Source organism: Alexandromys fortis, unplaced genomic scaffold (genome assembly GCF_014885135.2).
Source record: "Alexandromys fortis isolate MF-2015 unplaced genomic scaffold, M_Fortis_MF-2015_v1.1 scaffold_44, whole genome shotgun sequence".
In the NCBI taxonomy this organism is placed as follows: Eukaryota; Metazoa; Chordata; class Mammalia; order Rodentia; family Cricetidae; genus Alexandromys; species Alexandromys fortis.
The window spans coordinates 4,368,276-4,386,866 of NW_026067921.1; the positions used below are offsets into that span (position 1 = coordinate 4,368,276).

Consider the following 18,591-nt stretch of genomic DNA (forward strand, 5'->3'; position numbering starts at 1 on the left):
ACCCCCCAACCCCCCCCCCCCCCCCCCCCCCCCCGTGACTCCAGCAATGCAGTTCCTTTAACAAGGTTCCACCTCTTAAAGGGTCCATCACCTGCTCAAACAACATCACCAGCTGGGGGCCAAGTGTTCAAACACATGAACTTGTGGGGGACATTTCTCATTTAAACCACCACAATCAGCTTTAATCATAGGTCCAATGAAGGGGCACCAGCTCCCCAAATCTCTGAAAGTTGATCAAAATATCAAGGTTCTTGGGGCCCAGCCAGCACCGTTAGAGGAAAAATGAAATTTGACCACATGTTTCTGGGGATAGCTATGAGTGAGAATATGTTTTCTTGCTGTGGTGGTTTGAGAAAAAAATGGTCCCCATAGGGAGTGGCACTAGTAGGAGGTGTGGCTTTGCTGGAGTAGGTGTGGCCTTCTTGGAGGAAGTGAGCCACTGTGGGGGTGGGTTTTGAGGTCTCCTATGCTCACACTATGCCCAGTGATACAGTTCACTTCCTATTGCCTGTGGATCAAGATGTAGGACTCTCAACTCCTACTTTATCACCATGTCTGTCTGCATGCTGCCATATTTCCCACCATGACGGTAATGGACTGAACCTCTGAAGCTGTAAGCCAGCCCCAGTTAAATGTTTTTCTTTATAAGAGTTGCTGTGGTCATAGTGTCTCCATAGCAAAAAAAAAAAAAAAAAAAAAAAAAAAAAAAAAAAAAAAAAAAAANAAAAAAAAAAAAAAAAAAAAAAAAAAAAAAAAAAAAAAAAAAAAAAAAACCCTAACTAAGACACTTACCCAGAAGTCCATGTGAGTAATGAATGGGTTTTGAGTCCATCATGGAAGACGGGGAGGAGAGAACATAAGATCCAGAGGAAGGGATAGAATGTTGTGAAATGCCATTTTGGGGGCATGTCATGGACATTGCACTCTTGAACTCAGAGCAGCTGTCACCTGAACAAGACTGGGCCCATCAACATTCTGTCATGATTGAGGAGGGGCTCGTGAGTCTCCCATCCCCAAGAATCTATAGATAACTCATGATTGCTAGAGGAAAGAGTGACATTTTCTTAGTGGTGTAGCCACTAGTTAGATGCTCTTGCTCCTGTAGGCAACCCAATGAAACTCAGTGAGACAGACAGACAGACACACACACACAAATACACACACACATGGCATGAAAGTCAAAAGGTACCTAGTTGGAAGAGAAGGGGTTCAGGGGAGGATGGGGGAGACAGTAGAAAATCGCGGGAGGTGAATGTGACCAAACCATATAAACCATATTATTATATATGCTTATGAAAACATAATGAAACCATTGTGTATAATTAGTATATACTAGTAAACCTTTTAATTCAGGAAGAGCAAAGGACTTTCTAGAACTTCGCCTGGGCTAGACAGACAGAGCAGGGCCTGGGAGACGGGGAATAGAGGTGCTTTCTCTTTCCAGTGGCTGACACTCTAGAAGCCCAGAATAATGCTATGCTCTCTGCCTGCACCAGATCTCCCTGATAAGCCTCATAGCCAAGATCCTCGAATATTCCGATGTGGCGTCCATCAAAGCCCTTCGGACTCTCCGTGCCCTCCGGCCACTGCGGGCTCTGTCTCGATTCGAAGGCATGAGGGTAAGACCCATCTCAGAACTTTTCATCCACAGCGTTTGGCAAACCTTCCCCTGCTTCCCCCACCCCCGTGCCCTCCTTACCACTGACCCATGGGGCAGTCCAAACTTCCAGGTATCAGCTCTGTGTTGTCCTTGCTGTTCAGATCTCGGTGACACTCCGCAGGCTGACTCTTGTCTCCCTCAAGTCAGACTGTAAGACCCTCTTTTCTCATCACCCACAAGTGCCACCAGCCCCAGGCCTCAGACCTCACTCCCTTGGAGACATGGTCCTGGCTGCTCCCTGCCTTCTGGTCTTATTCCTGAGCACACACAGAGCACCCACTGTCCCATTTCCTGTGACAAGTGAATCTCTTCCCTGACACTCTGAATAAATGCAGAGATAACCTCGGCTCAGCACCGCGGCCAGCATCTCTCTGGATAGTCTTTACATCCTATGGCTTGTCTCTGCTACCTGCCCAGTTGCTTCTCCTCCCTGTCCCACCTCCATCACTGACTCGAAGCAGTGGCCATAGCTTCACAAAAAACAATGGAGTTTTCAAATCGGCTTCTGGGCTGGAGAGAGCTCAGTTTCTCCAGTGCCTGCCTCACAAGCATGGGATCTGAATTCAAACCCAGAACCCATGTGAAAGGTGTAATTTTAAAAGGCAGGCATGGAGACGCACGTTTATACTCTCAGCTGGCGAGGCAGAGTCAAGTGGGGCTCACTGGCAAGTAGCCTACCCTATTGGGTAAGTTCAAGGTCAAGGAGAAACTGCCTCAGAGGAGGTGGTGAAATGATGCCACCGCAAGCTGTCTTCAGCCTCTGTGTGCAGGTATATGCCTGACAGAGAAGTGACATTTGGGAGATTTCAGGTCCTTTTCTGTTTCCCACCAGGTAGTGGTGGATGCGCTGGTGGGCGCCATCCCTTCCATCATGAACGTCCTCCTCGTCTGCCTCATCTTCTGGCTCATCTTCAGCATCATGGGCGTGAACCTCTTTGCGGGGAAATTTTCAAGGTGCATCGACACCAGTGATAATCCGTTTTCTGTTGTGAATTCAACCGTTGTGACAAACAAATCTGACTGTTGCAACCAAAACTACACCGGCCACTACTTCTGGGTCAACGTGAAAGTCAACTTTGACAATGTTGCTATGGGTTACCTGGCTCTTCTTCAGGTGGTGAGTCAACCCCGAATCCATCATTTCCATTCCTTTGGCTGCTTAGTAAAGGGAGCTTCCAGGTTCTTCCCGGCGATGCTACATAGAGACATCACAGGAGGCATAAGCTGGAGTCAGTCTCTATCTCCATGGACACCACTAGACTAGAGGCCCTCACTGAGGAGTGTGAGCTCACAGGGCTAATGCTTGCTAAGTCTGCCTGAGATAGAAGGCTAAAAGGTGAGCCATCCAAGCGACAGGATGTCCAGAACAGGCATGTCCACACGGCTCCATCTTTCACTTCCCATTATCTCCTGTACGATAACGAATTATAGCTAATTAAGTTTGCTGCAATGGTGGAAAATATTGGTGATGGCAGTGAAGCGCGTTCACACTATTCATTTGTACCTTGTCTGTCAACATCCACATTTTCATCCGGCGCTGTGTTTGTTGAAGTGTGGTTACAGCTACTTACACATCTGTGACATCTGTTTGCCTGTGAGTTCCTCAATTTCCCCCTCTGCTCATGCATTCAGGGAACAAACAGCCTCTGTAGCTGTGGTCTGCAAGGCACTGTGCTTAACCCCTGGAAATCACAGTCAGAACTGAATGCAGGACTTGTGGCTTCATGAGAAAAATGGACAAACCACTCCTCCTTTGTTTCTGTTCAGAAAAGGGAGCTGGAGAGATGACTCAGAGGTTAAGGGTGCTGGCTGCTCTTCTAGAGGTCATGAATTCAGTTCCTAGAAACCACATGGCAGGCCTCCCATGGACATCAGCAAAGCATGGCGTAACAAGTTGCATTAAGACTAAGTACCTCCTGGTATTAAGGCTTGGCAAGGCGAACCAGTAGGAGGAATGGGTCCCAAAGCCAGCAAAAGAGTCAGAGATAACCCCTGCTCCCACTGTCAGGACCCCACAAGAGGACCAAGCTATACAACTGTCACATATATGCAGAGGGCCTGGGTCATTTCCAGGCAGGCGTCCAGGTTGTCAGTTCAGTCTCTGTGAGTTCCTCTGAGCCAGGTTAGTTGATTCTGTGCATTTTCTTGTAATGTCCTTGACCCCTCTGGCTCTTAAAATCCTTCCTCCCTCTCTTCAGCAGGATTCCCAAAGCTGGGCCTATTTGGCTGTGGGTCTCTGCATGTTTCCATCAATTACTAGATGAAGGCTCTCTGATGACAGGCTAGGTACCCATATATGAGTATAGCAGAATATCCTTAGGCATCATTACATTGACATTTTTTTCTCCAGTCATGTTTGGCTCTACTCTAGGGCTCTGGGCCATCCAGCCACCATGTCCTGGTGCTCCAGACAATGCTGGGGTGGGCTCATACTTGTGGTGTGGGTCTCAGGCTGGACAGTCATTGCCCGGCCACTCTTATAATCTCTGCGCCACACTTACCTCAGCACATCCTACAGGCGGGACAGACTGTAGGTCGAAGGTTATATAGTTGGGTTGGTGTCCCAGTCTCTCCATCAGAAGTCTTGCCTGGTCACAGGAGATGGCCAGTTTAGGCTACATACTCCCTATTGCTTGGAGTCTTGGCTGGGAGCCTTGTAGATTCCTGAGAGTTTCCCTTGCAGCAGGCTTCTACCTGATCATGGAATGACCCCCTTTTCCAGTCATCTCTCTCAGTACTCTCCCTCTCCATCCCTCCCCTACCTGATCCCTTATGTTTCCACCCCCAGTCCACCCGTGAAATTTCTACTTCCCCTTCCCAGGGAGATCCAAGTTTCCCCTCTTGAGCCCTCCTCGCTACTTAGCTTCCCTGGATCTGTGGGTTGTAGTATGGTCCTCCTTTACTTTACCACTAAAGTCCACTTATAAGTGAATACATACCATGTTTGTCTTTCTAGGTCTGGGTTACCTCACTCTATAGTGAGTCTTTCTCTGTCCCACCAATCAGCTCCCAAGTCATGACATGGAGACTTATTATCAATTATGAAAGCTTGGCCTTAGCTATGGCTTGTTCCTAACTAGTCCTTACAAATTAACCCATTTCTATTCATCTACATGCTGCCACACGACATGTGACTGTTACTGTTCTTCCTGTATGTCTTGCTTGTTCTGCATCTCTTGGCATCTCTCTCATGTGCCTTGATTCCTCTTTCTACTCCCTCTCTCTTCCTGGAAGTCCTGCCTATACCTCCTGCCTAGCTATTGGCCATTCAGCTCTTTATTAAAGCAATATATATTCACACAGTGTACAAATATCCCACAACATCACTCAGGATGATTTTTTCTAGTTTCATCCATTTGCCTGAAAATTTCATGATGTTATTGCTTTTAACAGCTGAGTAGAATTTCATTCTGTAAATGTACAGCATTTTCTTTAGCTATTTTTCAGTTGAGGGCCATCTAGGTTGTTTCCAGGTTAGAAACTCAAAGAAATTACACTAAAATCAGGACCAAGACAAGGCTGTCAACTCTCTCCATATCTATTCAACATAGTTCTTGAAGTTCTGGCTAGAGCAATAAGACAACTAAAGGAGACCTAGGGGATACAAATTGGAAAGGAAGAAGTCAAAGTATGATTATTCACAGTGAGATGACAGTATGCATACGTGACCCCAAAAATTCTACCAGGGAACTCTTATAATTGATAAACACCTTTAGTCAAGTAGCTGGATACAAGATTAACTTAAAAAAAAATCAGTATCCCTCTACATATACAAACAATAGACAGGCTTAGAAAGAAATCAGAGAAAAAAACACCCTTTACAATAGCCACAAATAATATAAAATACCTTGGTATAACTGTAACCAAGCAAGTGAAAGACTTGCATGACAAGAACTTTAAGTCTTTGAAAAATATTGGAGAATACACAGAAGATGGAAATATTTCCCATGCTCATGGATCAGCAAGATTAACATAAAAAATGTCCACCTTAGCAATAGAAATCTATAGAGTTAATACAATCCACATGAAAATCCCAACACAATTCTTTATAGACCTTGAAAAAACAATACTCAACTTCATATGGAAAAACAAAAACTCCAGGATAACTTTTTAAAAAATGTGTATCTATTCTTATGTCATGTACATTATCTGGGAAACTGATTGAGAAAATGGCAGCCCCAGCAGAGCATAGAACAGCCTGTGCCATGTGTCTCTATAGTGACTAGCGTCCCAGCTGAGGCCATATTCTAGAAAGCTCCAGGTCTTCAATACCACACTATTCTGGGTTACTTGAAATCATGTGGGCTAGGTCCAGTCACCCAGAGACTTCCTTCCCTTTCTGCCTATGCTTTTTCCTCCCCAAGTCTCTTCGCATCTTGCTCTCTTTCCCTGAGCCACCATGGACTAGGAAGGGTCCAGTTAGATGGACAGATGCTGATTATCCTCCACTTCTTGTTTCCAGGCAACCTTCAAAGGCTGGATGGAAATTATGTATGCTGCTGTGGATTCCGGAGAGGTGAGTCTCAGCTCCCAGCACCCATAGCCTTCCCCTCTGTGGCCTATATCTGGGATGCTGACTGACTGTATCTGGGATGAGATTTAAATAGCCATCCTGCCAGAAGACTCAGGCTTACACAACTTCCCACAGCCTACCCCTGTAGCAGCATCCAGCTGCTACATTTTGGGGCATTTGAGCCCAAATAGCCTTCCACGTGGGCTCTGTAGGCTTCTCGGGTATGTCTACTGCTCACTGTTGAGAACATGGACAGACAGGTGGACAGCGGTGGTTTTATTTGTTACTTTTCTTGTTGCTGTAACCAAACACCTGACAAGAAGGAATGGAAAGGAGGGCTTGTTTTGACTGACAGTTCAAAGGAGGTCTGGCCTCTCATGGCCTGGAAAACCTGACAAGAGCAGGAGGCAGCTGGTCACATTGCAGTCTGTGAGGAAGCAGAGTGGACAGGAAATAATGTTTCTTCCAGCAAGACTTTCAGTCTTAAAACTTACACAGTCTTCCCAAACAGCGGCACCAACTGGGGCCCCAGTGTCCAAACACTAGTGAAGCGGGAGCTGTTTTACATTCCAGTCCTAAGCAGTAATGTGGCTGACGGCTAAGGTCCCTTCCTGCCATGGTAGGCACAACTGATGTCCGACCGGCCCTCTCAACCCCTGGAGTCCTCTGGGATTCCCATCCTCTGCTTGAAGCGATTCTTCAGTCCATCAGATGTTACTCAGTGGCTTCTCCTGGTAGGACAGTGGATGGGACATTTCCAGGCAACTCTCATTAATAAGTCTCAGAAGCTGATAGACAAGGCTTACAGCTTCTCTGTTCCTTAGTGGGCCCACACTGGGGTGTGTTCTTGTCAGGATGGAGCTTCAGTTGCCTACAGCGTGGCCTAGCTAATAAATAATACCCCTCCACCAGCCTTTTGTCATGCGCCGGGGCCTTGACTCAGGGTTGGCTCTCAGGGGAAACCTAAGGCATGCGCCTCCTGACCTCTCCCTGTCTCGACCACAGATCAACAGCCAGCCTCAGTGGGAGTACAGCTTGTACATGTACATATACTTCGTCGTCTTCATCATCTTTGGTGGCTTCTTTACGCTGAATCTCTTTGTTGGGGTCATAATTGACAACTTCAATCAACAGAAAAAAAAGATAAGTGGGGCTCAAGTGTCTCAGCCGTGGTAATGAATCCTGCACTTCCGACCCCTTGGACAGCTGTGGCCTCGTGGCTAGAAGCCAGTGATACAGCGCTTCCTGTCTGTAGTGCCAAGCTGATATCTGTCCCCTGGGTTTGGTCCTCACCACTGTCTGGTGCCTGATGCTGCCACTGCTGGGGAAGCTCTATTTGCAGTAATGCTCCCCGAGGTTCCCAATCCTCTAGTAAAGTGATCTCCGTCTTCTCAGCTGGAGCCAAGTGACCCCACACAGATGACGCCTCACTAAATACAACCAGGGAGATAAAGGCTCCAGCACCTGGGACTCTAGAACTTTAATCCCCCAGTGGCCTGAGTTAGGGCATCTCAGGAAGGGCCAAGGCCTCGGGCACTGGCAGAGTCCCAACCCTCTTGGAATGGAAAAGAAGGTTCTTGCCTCCATACTTTCCTTGACTTCATAGAAACCTAATCCCAAACATTTATTTATATTTCTAATATAAAATATGAGTGCTAAAGGTATAAGAGGTTTTCTCATTGTGCCTACATAGTCTCCTGTTCCCAAGCCCTCTTCACTCTTGTACTGTAGGACAGAAATCAGCTTTGTTCAAGAAGCCCAGCCCGTGGCTCATATCCAGGTGCTCCTCTCAGAGTTTAGTGGGCATGGCGCTGGGTAGAGCATCTGGCTGCAGACACCCAGGCAGGGAGTCTGCAATGGGTTCATCCCCTCTCCGTCCAGACATCCCTGATCCTTCCTGCGGAGAAGATGAAAAGGTCTTTGCTATTCAGCACTCTGGCTTTGGCATCTCTGGGGGATCTCGTTATTTTTAATAACATTGGTGTGTCCCTCTCCTCTACCTAGGGGGCCAGGACATCTTCATGACGGAGGAGCAGAAGAAGTACTACAACGCCATGAAGAAGCTGGGCTCCAAGAAGCCCCAGAAGCCCATCCCGCGGCCTAAGGTGAGCCCCTGAGTTTCTCTGTATCAGAGGAGGTTTGTTGATTCAGCCTATCCAGTGCTGTATGGAGGAGATCGGGACAAGTTCAGGGGTGGAAGTGATGAGGTTCCCAGGCCCCCAAAGATTAGAAGTTTAAATGAAGTGAAAACAGCTCCGATGGGTGCCTCAAATAAGCCTGTCTGACGAGCTCTGCATCTCCCAACGACTGAAGGTTCCGTTGTGGATTTGGAAACAATCATGGAATAGAAAGAGTATTTAGAATTTCTAAGCGTGGTCCTTAGATAACTTACTCCAGGCTTGGTGAGTACAAGGTTTCAGAACGTTTGCAGGAGGAAAAGGGAGATTGCTCATCTTCAGCACACTTTATTTGTAAACAATGTGTGTTGATCTGAGGCTGTTCAAACATCTGTGACGAAGCCCTGATCAGGAATGGCAGGCGGCTCCAGCTCTGTAGAGTGGAATGTTCTTCCAGGTCCAGTAAGATGAAAGTAACTGCTTTTGCATAAATCTGAGCAAGAGAGTGCAAGGCTTTCTGCGGGCCTCTCAGGACACACACACACACACACACACACAGTGCACAAGCACCCACACATGCACAAAATCCAATGGGTGGGAGCAGGCTCAGAATTAAACAATTCGGGATAAAGGCTGTGCCCAGTGAATGGGTTCATGTCAAGGTTTATAGAAGCAAGCATCTGAGTTCCGTGGCCTTTCCTGGCCCCCACGACAGTGCTGAGTTCCGTGGCCTTCACTGACCTCACAGCAATGATGAGCCAGAGAGTCCTGTGTTTGGACCACTCTGTTTAGAATAATCAAGCTTCTGATACTTTTTCTCTGGCCTCTCCAGCCCACAAGTCACTGGAGCTTCTTCCTCTCATTGTCCCTGGGATAGGGTGGGCTCAAATTCGAACAGTATCCCATAGATATGAAGGCATGGGCCTAGTGTTGGAATTCCAGGCAACATGATCAGAGTAGGAATTGTAGGTGGATACCATTGCTTCCAATGATGTCTTAGCCTGGACCCTCCATGTCCTCCAGTGATGGCATTGGGTCGGTCCTCCCTGTGAGGAGGAGAGTAGACCTCACTGCCTGGCTCTGCTCCTGGGATTCTACATCTGTCTGTCACGTTATCATCCACCCTCCATCGTCTCTAAGCGCACAGAGGGTTGCCAAGATGTGAGCCCTGCCCACAGGCTGAGCCAGGAACAGCCAAACGCTGGAATATCTAACCCTCATCTGAGGCTTGTTTGGTTTAGTTAGAAGTCATGTAACCATGAATGGGCCTCTTCTTTTCTCTCCATTTTCAAAATGACACATGAGGGCTTAGTGGCTCAGCAAAGCCACTCCCTTCCCAAGACAGCAGCCAACAGTCAAGCCAAGAGCCAGGCCCTCTGTGGTCAGGTTCTCTGCTCTAACCCAGCAGGGCAGCAAACCCCCTGCGCTGTGAAGCAGCAGGGGGCATCAGCCTTGTGGCAGCTTCCCTTCGCCCACTTGGAAGCTTCTGAAGCGTCCTGGTAAGGCTATAGCAGGTTCTTTGGCCCCACCCCTGGTGCCACACAAGAGGGACTCTGGTCACAGCGTCCACTCTGTAAGTGACTCTGTACAGGATTAGTCAAGCTAGTCGGGAGGTTGACTCGCAGCTGCTCATTCTGTCTTCCATTCACACAAATTCCATGGCAGGCACTCTGCAGACGCTAGAATCAGAGCTGTAAGCAAGATGGACACAGTTCCCGCCCTCAGAGAGGTTGCAGTTGGGATAGAGGCACATAATTAGCAAACACTACACACATGTCAACTCGCAGGCTGGAGAGATCAAGGGAAAAGGATGGGGTCAGAAGCCAAGGATGCCCAAGACTGGAGCCTAAAGAGCTCTCATAATGAGATGCTGGATTCAGGAGACTAGAACAGGCTGGCCTGACACTGCCCTTTCTTTCTCAGAATAAGTACCAGGGCTTTGTGTTTGACATCGTGACCAGGCAAGCTTTTGACATCGCCATTATGGTCCTCATTTGCCTCAACATGGTCACCATGATGGTGGAGACTGACAACCAGAGTGAAGAGAAGACCAAGGTCCTGGGTGGGATCAACCAGTTCTTCGTGGCCATCTTCACGGGCGAGTGTGTGCTGAAGATGATCGCCCTGCGGCAGTACTACTTCACCAACGGCTGGAATGTGTTTGACTTCATCGTGGTCATCCTGTCCATTGGGAGTGAGTGGCAGCCATGGCCTGGGGAAGCCTCATTCCTGCTTGGGGTTGTTTAACTATTATTTTAAAACCAAGGAAGCAGCCAACTCACTTGTAAAACTCTGTGTGCATATGTGTGTGCATGTGTGCAGGTGCATGTGTACCATGATGGAGGTCAGGGCTCCTCTGTGTCAGCCTTCACCTTCCACATTGTTTGATCCAGAGTCCCTTATTGTCCTCTGCTTCGTACACCAGGCTAGCCGGCCCGCAAACTGTGGGGGATTCTCCTGTCTCTGCCTCCCATCTTGCTGTAAGAGCCTTGGGATTACAGGCACACACTTCCACACCCGGCTCTGTGGGACCTTACCCACTGAGCCGTCACCCCAGCCTCAGCTTGTTTTTTCAAAACACTTGGTACGGGTTAGAAGAGCCCAATTTGTGTGGTCTTCCAAAGGCCGCAGACGGTAATGCCCCATGGTGTTCTCAGAAAAGAAGACAGTCGGTGGGCTTCATCGTGTGATCATGGGTGACAGAAAAGTGAAGGTCTCAATGCAGTGAGATCAATGCTGTAAAGACACTGGGGTCTTGTTGAAGGTTCTATATTTTGGGTGCAGTGGTATCTAGAGTCGGAATCTGAATTGAGAAATGGAGTCACTGTAACTGATTGCTTACTGAGTTCTGAGCTGGGTTAGGTGCCCCGGATTGGCAGCCCCTTTGAAGGAGGTGCCGTTGACCTTATCTTACCCATTTAGAATGGAGCCTCAGAGATTCGGAATGTTATGCAGTAACACAGTCTGCAGGAGGCAGATCGGAACTTAGACCAGCCTGTGTTCTTCTGATGACCTAGCTCCCTCCCACAACAACTGAGAGACTGTCTGTATCAGTTACTCTTCCAACTGCTGCTGCCAAATACTCGACTAGTCACTGAAGAGGAAATGACTGCTTTGGGCTCATGATTTAAGAAGGGATGTGGTCACTGTGGTGGGGTGACCCAGCAGCGATAGCATGAGGTGTGAGATTAGGTTGAATCCCCAGTCAGGAAGCAGAGAGTAATGGATGCTGGTGTAAATCTCACTTCCTCCTTTTCATTCAGTACAGGACCCCAGCCCATGGGTTGGCATCACCTACATTTAGGGTTGGTCTAAAAGCTAAGCTTCTCAGAAAGGTCCTGAGACACGTCTGAACTGTGTCCAGGTTATTCTAAATCCAGCCGAGTTGACAACGAAGACTCACATTGTCCTGGGACTAGTTGTTTAGCTGCTGCTTGACTCTTGACAGGACACATCCTGACTCACCAACATTGTACTGAATCATAAAAATATCTTTGCCAGTTATATTCTGACCCACCTACTGTTCGTGTCAGTGCACAGCCAGCTGTGGCCTTAATTTCCCATTGATTTACTATCAAGAGCTAATGGCATCTCCATACAACCGACAGCAATTCGTCACTTGCCCTACCCTGGTGGCAAAACAGAGGCTTGGGTTGCATTTATTTGTTTGAGGCTTTAATCTGCCTTTGCTTTATCTTGGTATTGCTGGTGGATTTTCTAAAATGTCTTTATTAAGATTGACATACCAAAAAAATACACATGTATTTAATATATACAACCTGTCAGGTTTGAGGTTTGTATGTTCACGAAAGCATTTCCACTGTCAACACCACAGACATATCAGTTGCCTCTGAAAGTCTTCTCCTAATCAATCAGTTCATTGGTTCGTTAGTGCGAGACCCACCCTATTGGCTGGGAATGGTGTTGCATGCCTATAATCTAAGCCCTTGAGATGCTGAGGCAGGAGGAATATTGTGACTTTGAGATCAGTCAGGGCTGTGGAGGGACACTCCCTCAAAAACATCAAGCAGACAGCAGCAAATGAGAAGAACTCTGTGGAGATCTGTTCTCTATGACTTCTCTGTGACTGAGTGCAACAGAAGCTTCTGATGTCGATTGGCTAGTGAGTTTTGGTTCTCATTTGTTTGTTTTGTTTCATCTGTCTTTCAAAATAAGAGAGTCTAGAGGATATTTTGATGGGAGTTGCTTTATGGATATCCATATCGACAATACAGAAAAACCACATGTCCTGTGGTGAGGGCTTTTTGCTAACAGTTCCCGGTTCCTACATAGCACTGGGCAGGAATCCCTATAGACGCAGATTGGAAACCACCTGAAGAATCACCTGCCCATCTTTCTTCTTTTCCCCCATCTCCCTTCACACCAGAAAGACATTTATTGTTGGAAGTTTGCATTCTCTGTTTCTTCTGAACAATCCCGAGAAAACTAAAGATGCACACATGATGTGTACATGATCTCTTATAGGTGTCATAGATGTATTCATGATCTATCCATGATCTCAGATGTCATAGATGTATTCATGATCTATCCATGATCTCAGATGTCATAGATGTATTCATGATCTATACATGATCTCAGATGTCATAGATGCATACATAGTGCATACATGATCTCATATTAGATGTCATAAATTCATATGTGACATATAAATGACCCCATACTAGATGTCATATAATGCATACATGAGGTATACATTGTTCCATATTAGATGTCATAGATGCGTACATGGCATATAAATGATCTCATATTAAATTCATAGATGCACACTTGACATATACATGATCTCATATTAGATGCCATGTAGTGGTACATGCATCCTTCATCTTTCTTCCCTTCTCATGCTTAGGGCATATTCTACAGGGCATAACTGACCCTGAAAAATCCTATCTCCAGACCCTAACATAGAGTTCAAGTACATCTGGGAATGAAGGAGATAAATTAAAACCATTGTGTAGACAGCTGGCCATTCAGAACCTTCTTGTTTATCTGTCAGCAAGTCGCCCAACTCCTAGGCCTCCTTATAATTAATGTGAGTTCCATACAATTATCTATGGGACTGTGTGCCAGGAACTGAGTCAATCTTCACAGTAGGAAATAAGGGGACAAATCATAGGGGGTCCTAGCCTACTCGGAGCACAGAACCAGGGTGGGGAAATGAACATGGTGGGCTATGTCACGTTGGAAGCGAAGCATTGTGGGCATGTGGAGGAGATACAGTCATTTCCGGCTGAACTTGGCTGTGGAAGAGACGGTTGTTTATTATGATGATTGACATGTATCAACTGAACAAATTAATGGGATTCACTGTGCTATTCCCACACATGCGTGCATGGTATGTTGAAGACGACAGGGTTTTAGAGGCTGACTAATGAGTTGTTCTGGGTTGGGAGAATGATAAGAACATAGTAGAAAGGTGAAAAAATAGCCTGAGGGAGAAATGGTTACCACCACGGACAGTTACTGACAAGCAGGTCAGACTAAGGCCCAGACTCTTCAAATATGGGCGTCTATACTGAGAAAAGAGGAAGACACATGCTCATAGCCAACTTAACCAGAGCTCATGGTTTGAGACACTAATTAATAATTTCCTGCCATTTTGTAGGTCTGGTGTTTTCTGCAATCCTTACGTCACTTGAAAATTACTTCTCCCCGACACTCTTCCGGGTCATCCGTCTGGCCAGAATTGGCCGCATCCTCAGGCTGATCCGAGCGGCCAAGGGGATCCGCACACTGCTCTTCGCCCTCATGATGTCCCTGCCGGCCCTCTTCAACATCGGCCTCCTGCTCTTCCTCGTCATGTTCATCTACTCCATCTTCGGCATGGCCAACTTAGCCAATGTAAAGAAAGAAGCTGGCATAGACGACATGTTCAACTTCAAGACATTCGACAACAGCATGCTGTGCCTTTTCCAGATCACCACGTCAGCCGGCTGGGACGGCCTCCTCAGCCCCATCCTCAACACAGGGCCCCCATACTGTGACCCCAATCTGCCCAACAGCAATGGCTCCCGGGGGAACTGTGGGAGCCCGGCAGTGGGCATCGTCTTCTTCACCACCTACATCATCATCTCCTTCCTCATCGTGGTCAACATGTACATCGCTGTGATCCTGGAGAACTTCAATGTGGCCACGGAAGAGAGCACAGAGCCCCTGAGTGAAGATGACTTTGACATGTTCTATGAGACCTGGGAGAAGTTCGACCCCAAGGCCACTCAGTTCATTGCCTTTTCTGCCCTCTCGGACTTTGCAGACACACTCTCTGGTCCTCTTAGAATCCCAAAGCCAAACCAGAACATATTGATCCAGATGGACCTGCCACTGGTCCCTGGAGATAAGATCCACTGTTTGGACATCCTCTTTGCCTTCACGAAGAATGTCTTGGGAGAATCTGGAGAGTTGGATTCTCTGAAGACTAATATGGAAGAGAAATTTATGGCCACTAATCTTTCCAAAGAATCCTATGAACCAATAGCAACCACCCTCCGATGGAAGCAGGAAGCCATCTCAGCCACTGTCATTCAAAAGGCCTATCGGAGCTATGTGTTACAACGCTCCTTGACGCTCTCCAACCCCCTTAGCGTACCCAGGGCTGAAGAGGAGGACGAACCACTCCCTGGTGAAGGCTATGTTCCATTCATGGCAAATGATGGTGGAGGGCTCCCAGACAAATCAGAAACTGCTTCTGCCACATCTTTCCCACCATCCTATGATAGTGTCACCAGGGGCCTGAGTGATGGGGTCAACATTAGTACATCCAGCTCAATGCAAAATGAAGATGAAGTCACCAGTAAGGAGGGGAACAGCCCTGGACCTCAGTGAAGACACTCCGGCATGCACGGGGCAGGTTCAAATGTCTTCCTCTGCTGTGAACTCCTTCCCTCTAGGGGTGGCACTCAGCCTCACCAATGCATGCCACTGGTCACTGTGTCAGAGCTGAATGGGGACATCCTTGAGAAAGCCCCCATACCAATAGGAATCAAAAGACGAGAATACATCTCCTCTTTGACGGCTCTTCCAAATTTCCAGAAAACGTCACTGCCCCGTTTATTTTGGTTGTAATGGTGATTTACCGTAGCCAACTTCTTAGAACCAGAACTTCTAGGGACACACAGCAAGGACATTTCCAATGGTCTCAGGTAGCCTTAGAGAAGCCACATTGGGCAGGGATGGTGTCACTAATTTGGGTTTGCATGATTGCATGGTCACAGCTGCTGGGCAACACCTGTGAGACAGCCATTAAAATGAATATTTTTAAAGGTATGGCGAGAGTAACATATGTTTTGTATGTGTGTGTGTTAGTGTGTACACAGGTACATGTGCATTTGGAGGTCGGATGTCAGTCTCTGATGTCACTCTTCAGGCGCCCTTTGAGATGAGGTTTCTCACTGATGCTCTCCACATACTTTTGGCTGGCTGGGCAACAGCCCTAGGGGTCCCTTTACCTCTGCATCCCCGGTCTGAGATTACAGGTGCACTCCGAGTGCCTGATATTTTTAAATTCAGTCATGGGGGGTCAAATTCAAGTCCCCATGCTTGTTTACAAACAGATCTCTCCCCAGCCCCTAGCATTATATCTTAAAGTATCACTGTATGGCTTTTCTCTTAATTGTATGATACTAACATGTGCCTGAGCTGCTTCTCCCTCACTCTCAGGGCTCCTGATGGTTTGCAATCAGAACTTGAAGGTGGCCGTGGCCAGAGGAAGCACTGTCCTAGGGGCTGGATGGCTTAGTTCTAATTTTTATAAGTTATAAAATATACATATATATGGGAGATACGTACGTGTGAGTATAAGTGCAGAGGCCAGAGAGGGCATTGGATCTCCTGGAGCTGGAGTTACTGATGCTTGTGAACTGCCTGGTGTGGGTGCTGGAAACCAAATTCAAGTCCTCTGCAAGAACAGGAAGTGCTCTTAACCACCAAGCCATCTCTCCAGCCCTCTTCACTGATTGCCTGGCTAGCTGTGGCTAAGACTGGTCCCCCATGAACCTCGGTTTCTCTGCTCGTAAAGTTTGGAGAAGGAAACAGATATCATGCTTAAATCTTGGTGGTGCTCTGACCCATTAGATGGGGAAGACGACATTGCATGTCCACATCTTCCCTCTGTGAGGTGACAAAGACAGACTTTGATTACGTTACAGATTCAGTTTTATGGCTCGTAATAGAACTTTAAGAAGGACATCACTGTCCCATGGGGCCAGGACCCCATACTTAGTATAATTAAAAGCAAATGGATATTTTGAGAAAAATCTGGTAGATTAAAGATTGTGGCCATAGAATTTATCCATCCAGCAAATATTTTTTGAAGTTCCTGTTATACGGCAACCATTCCTCCAAGAACAGGAGATTAAGTGAGGTGAGCCCCATAGACGAGTTGGCGCTCAGAAGGTGTGCGTCCTGGTGAGGTTTTATTGTCAGCTTGACACAACAGAAAGTACTCGGGAAGAGGGAGCCTCAACTGAGGGACTGTCCACGTCATGTTGACCTGTGGTCATGTCTGTGAGGAGTTGCACTGATTGATGGTTAAAGTCTAAGGGCCACCCGGCCCACTGTGGGCAGTACCATCACTGTGTAGGTGGCCCTCAGTTATAAGAGAGCTGGCTAGGCATGAGTCAGAGAGAGCAATCTGGCAAAAAGCATCCTTCCATGGTCTCTGCTTCAGTTCCTGCCTCCTGGCCCTGCCTTGGCTTCCCTCGATAAAGGAATGTAAGCAGTAAGCCAAGTAAACCCATTCCCCCTCAGGTTGTGTTGGGTCATGGTGTTTGTCACCATATGCTCTAGAGAGCATACTAGAATCACATGATACTTTTCTTGTTGGCATGACAAAATTCCCCACAGAAGCCACTTACAGACCGATTTCTTTTGACTCACAATTTTAGGGTACACCGTCCTTCGTGGTGAAAAGGCACGGCAGCAGGAGCATGAGTTGACAGGGAACATCGTGCCCAGAGTCATGAGGCAGAGAGAGATGAAGGTCAGTGCCCAGCTTAGTCTCCCCTATGGGATGGTGTTGCCCGCACCTAGAACAAGTCTCCTTTCCTCAGTTAAAGCTCTCTAGAAACATCCTCACTGGCACATTTAGAGATGTGTTTTGTTGATGATTCCAATTCCTGTCAGGTTGACAGTGAAGATTAGCCATCCTCTGACTACATAGGACATGAGGAATCTTAATGGCAGTTACCATCTTCTGTTAACTCTCGAGACATTCCCAGCCATAATCAAAGAGCTCAGGTCAATTCACTGGCTGTGTTGATTGGTAAGATTTTCTGCTGGTGTAGGCACAAAGCGTAGGGACTTTGTTCTCACGGATGCAAATCCCTCCTTTCTCTGTCACCATCAGCCCACCAGTGGCCAGAACATTTCAAGGTACTTGTTGGGGTTTGCAGGCATCCCCAGACACACGATAACATGGCGATGATGGAAACACAGAGGGCACACGCCAAACTCTGTCTGGACACATCTGAAAGGTGTGTTCAGTCCGTCGGTGCTCACTCCCTGGTGCCCCTGATCCAAGGAACACAGATACTGACTGCATAGTACTCTCGACATCTCGATCCCATGCGGTCAAGGCAGAAGCTGTCTGAAATCATATCCACACAGTGTTTACGAGACAGAGGGTAGACAGACAGCTGGGCAGACAGACAGCCTGGGGATTGGTTTATTTTTACAGTGTGTTGTGAAAGAATTACAAGTTCCCGAATATCAGGCTGGAGAGATGGCTCAGCCGCTAATGCTAGGCTCACAACCAAAAATATAAGAAGTTCCCAAATATCAGACTGGATTTTACAGACTAGATGGTGTTATTCTCAAAGGTATCTGGTTGAGTTTGCTTCTCCGTCACTATAGAACACTGATCAAAAAGGCATTTGAGGAAGAATGAGTTCATTCCATACTACATTTTATAGTCCATTAGCAGGGGAAGTCAAGGCAGAAACTAACCTGGAAGCAGGAACTGAAGCAGAGACCGGGGAGGAATTCTGCTTACAGACTTGCCCACTTCCTTTCTTCCACAACCCAGGGCACCTGCCCAGGCATGGCACCACCCACAATGAGCCGAGCCCCCTTACATTAACTAGAAATCAAGAAAGTGCCTCACAAACATGGCCACAGGCCACAGTCTTAGGAAGACAGTTCCTTGTTTGAGATTATACTTCCAAGATACGTCAAGTTGACAGCTGACAGTAACTATGACAGTATTTCTCATCTTATCTGCTGCCCCAATTTGACTGAACTGTGTTCTCCCAAAAGATCTCTTGAGATCCTAACCCAGGAGATATTTT

At 47.2% G+C, this 18,591-nt stretch overlaps 1 protein-coding gene across 5 annotated transcripts in view; it reads left to right on the forward strand.

The window, feature by feature from the left end:
* Window positions 1-15,472, forward strand: part of Scn10a (sodium voltage-gated channel alpha subunit 10) — a 90,923-nt gene extending 75,451 nt beyond the window's left edge. For 4 of the 5 annotated variants that reach the window (XM_050141558.1, XM_050141560.1, XM_050141561.1 and 1 more), the window contains 7 exons: window positions 1,497-1,619; window positions 2,493-2,777; window positions 6,123-6,176; window positions 7,179-7,316; window positions 8,174-8,278; window positions 10,214-10,484; window positions 13,914-15,472. In XM_050141558.1, coding sequence (XP_049997515.1) covers window positions 1,497-1,619; window positions 2,493-2,777; window positions 6,123-6,176; window positions 7,179-7,316; window positions 8,174-8,278; window positions 10,214-10,484; window positions 13,914-15,130 — 2,193 coding nt within the window. In that variant the 3' untranslated portion in view covers window positions 15,131-15,472. Of the gene's footprint in view, window positions 1-1,496; window positions 1,620-2,492; window positions 2,778-6,122; window positions 6,177-7,178; window positions 7,321-8,173; window positions 8,279-10,213; window positions 10,485-13,913 lie in introns of all 5 variants that reach the window. The other variant, XM_050141559.1, reaches the window with a different exon arrangement.
* The last annotated feature ends 3,119 nt before the right edge of the window (window positions 15,473-18,591 follow it).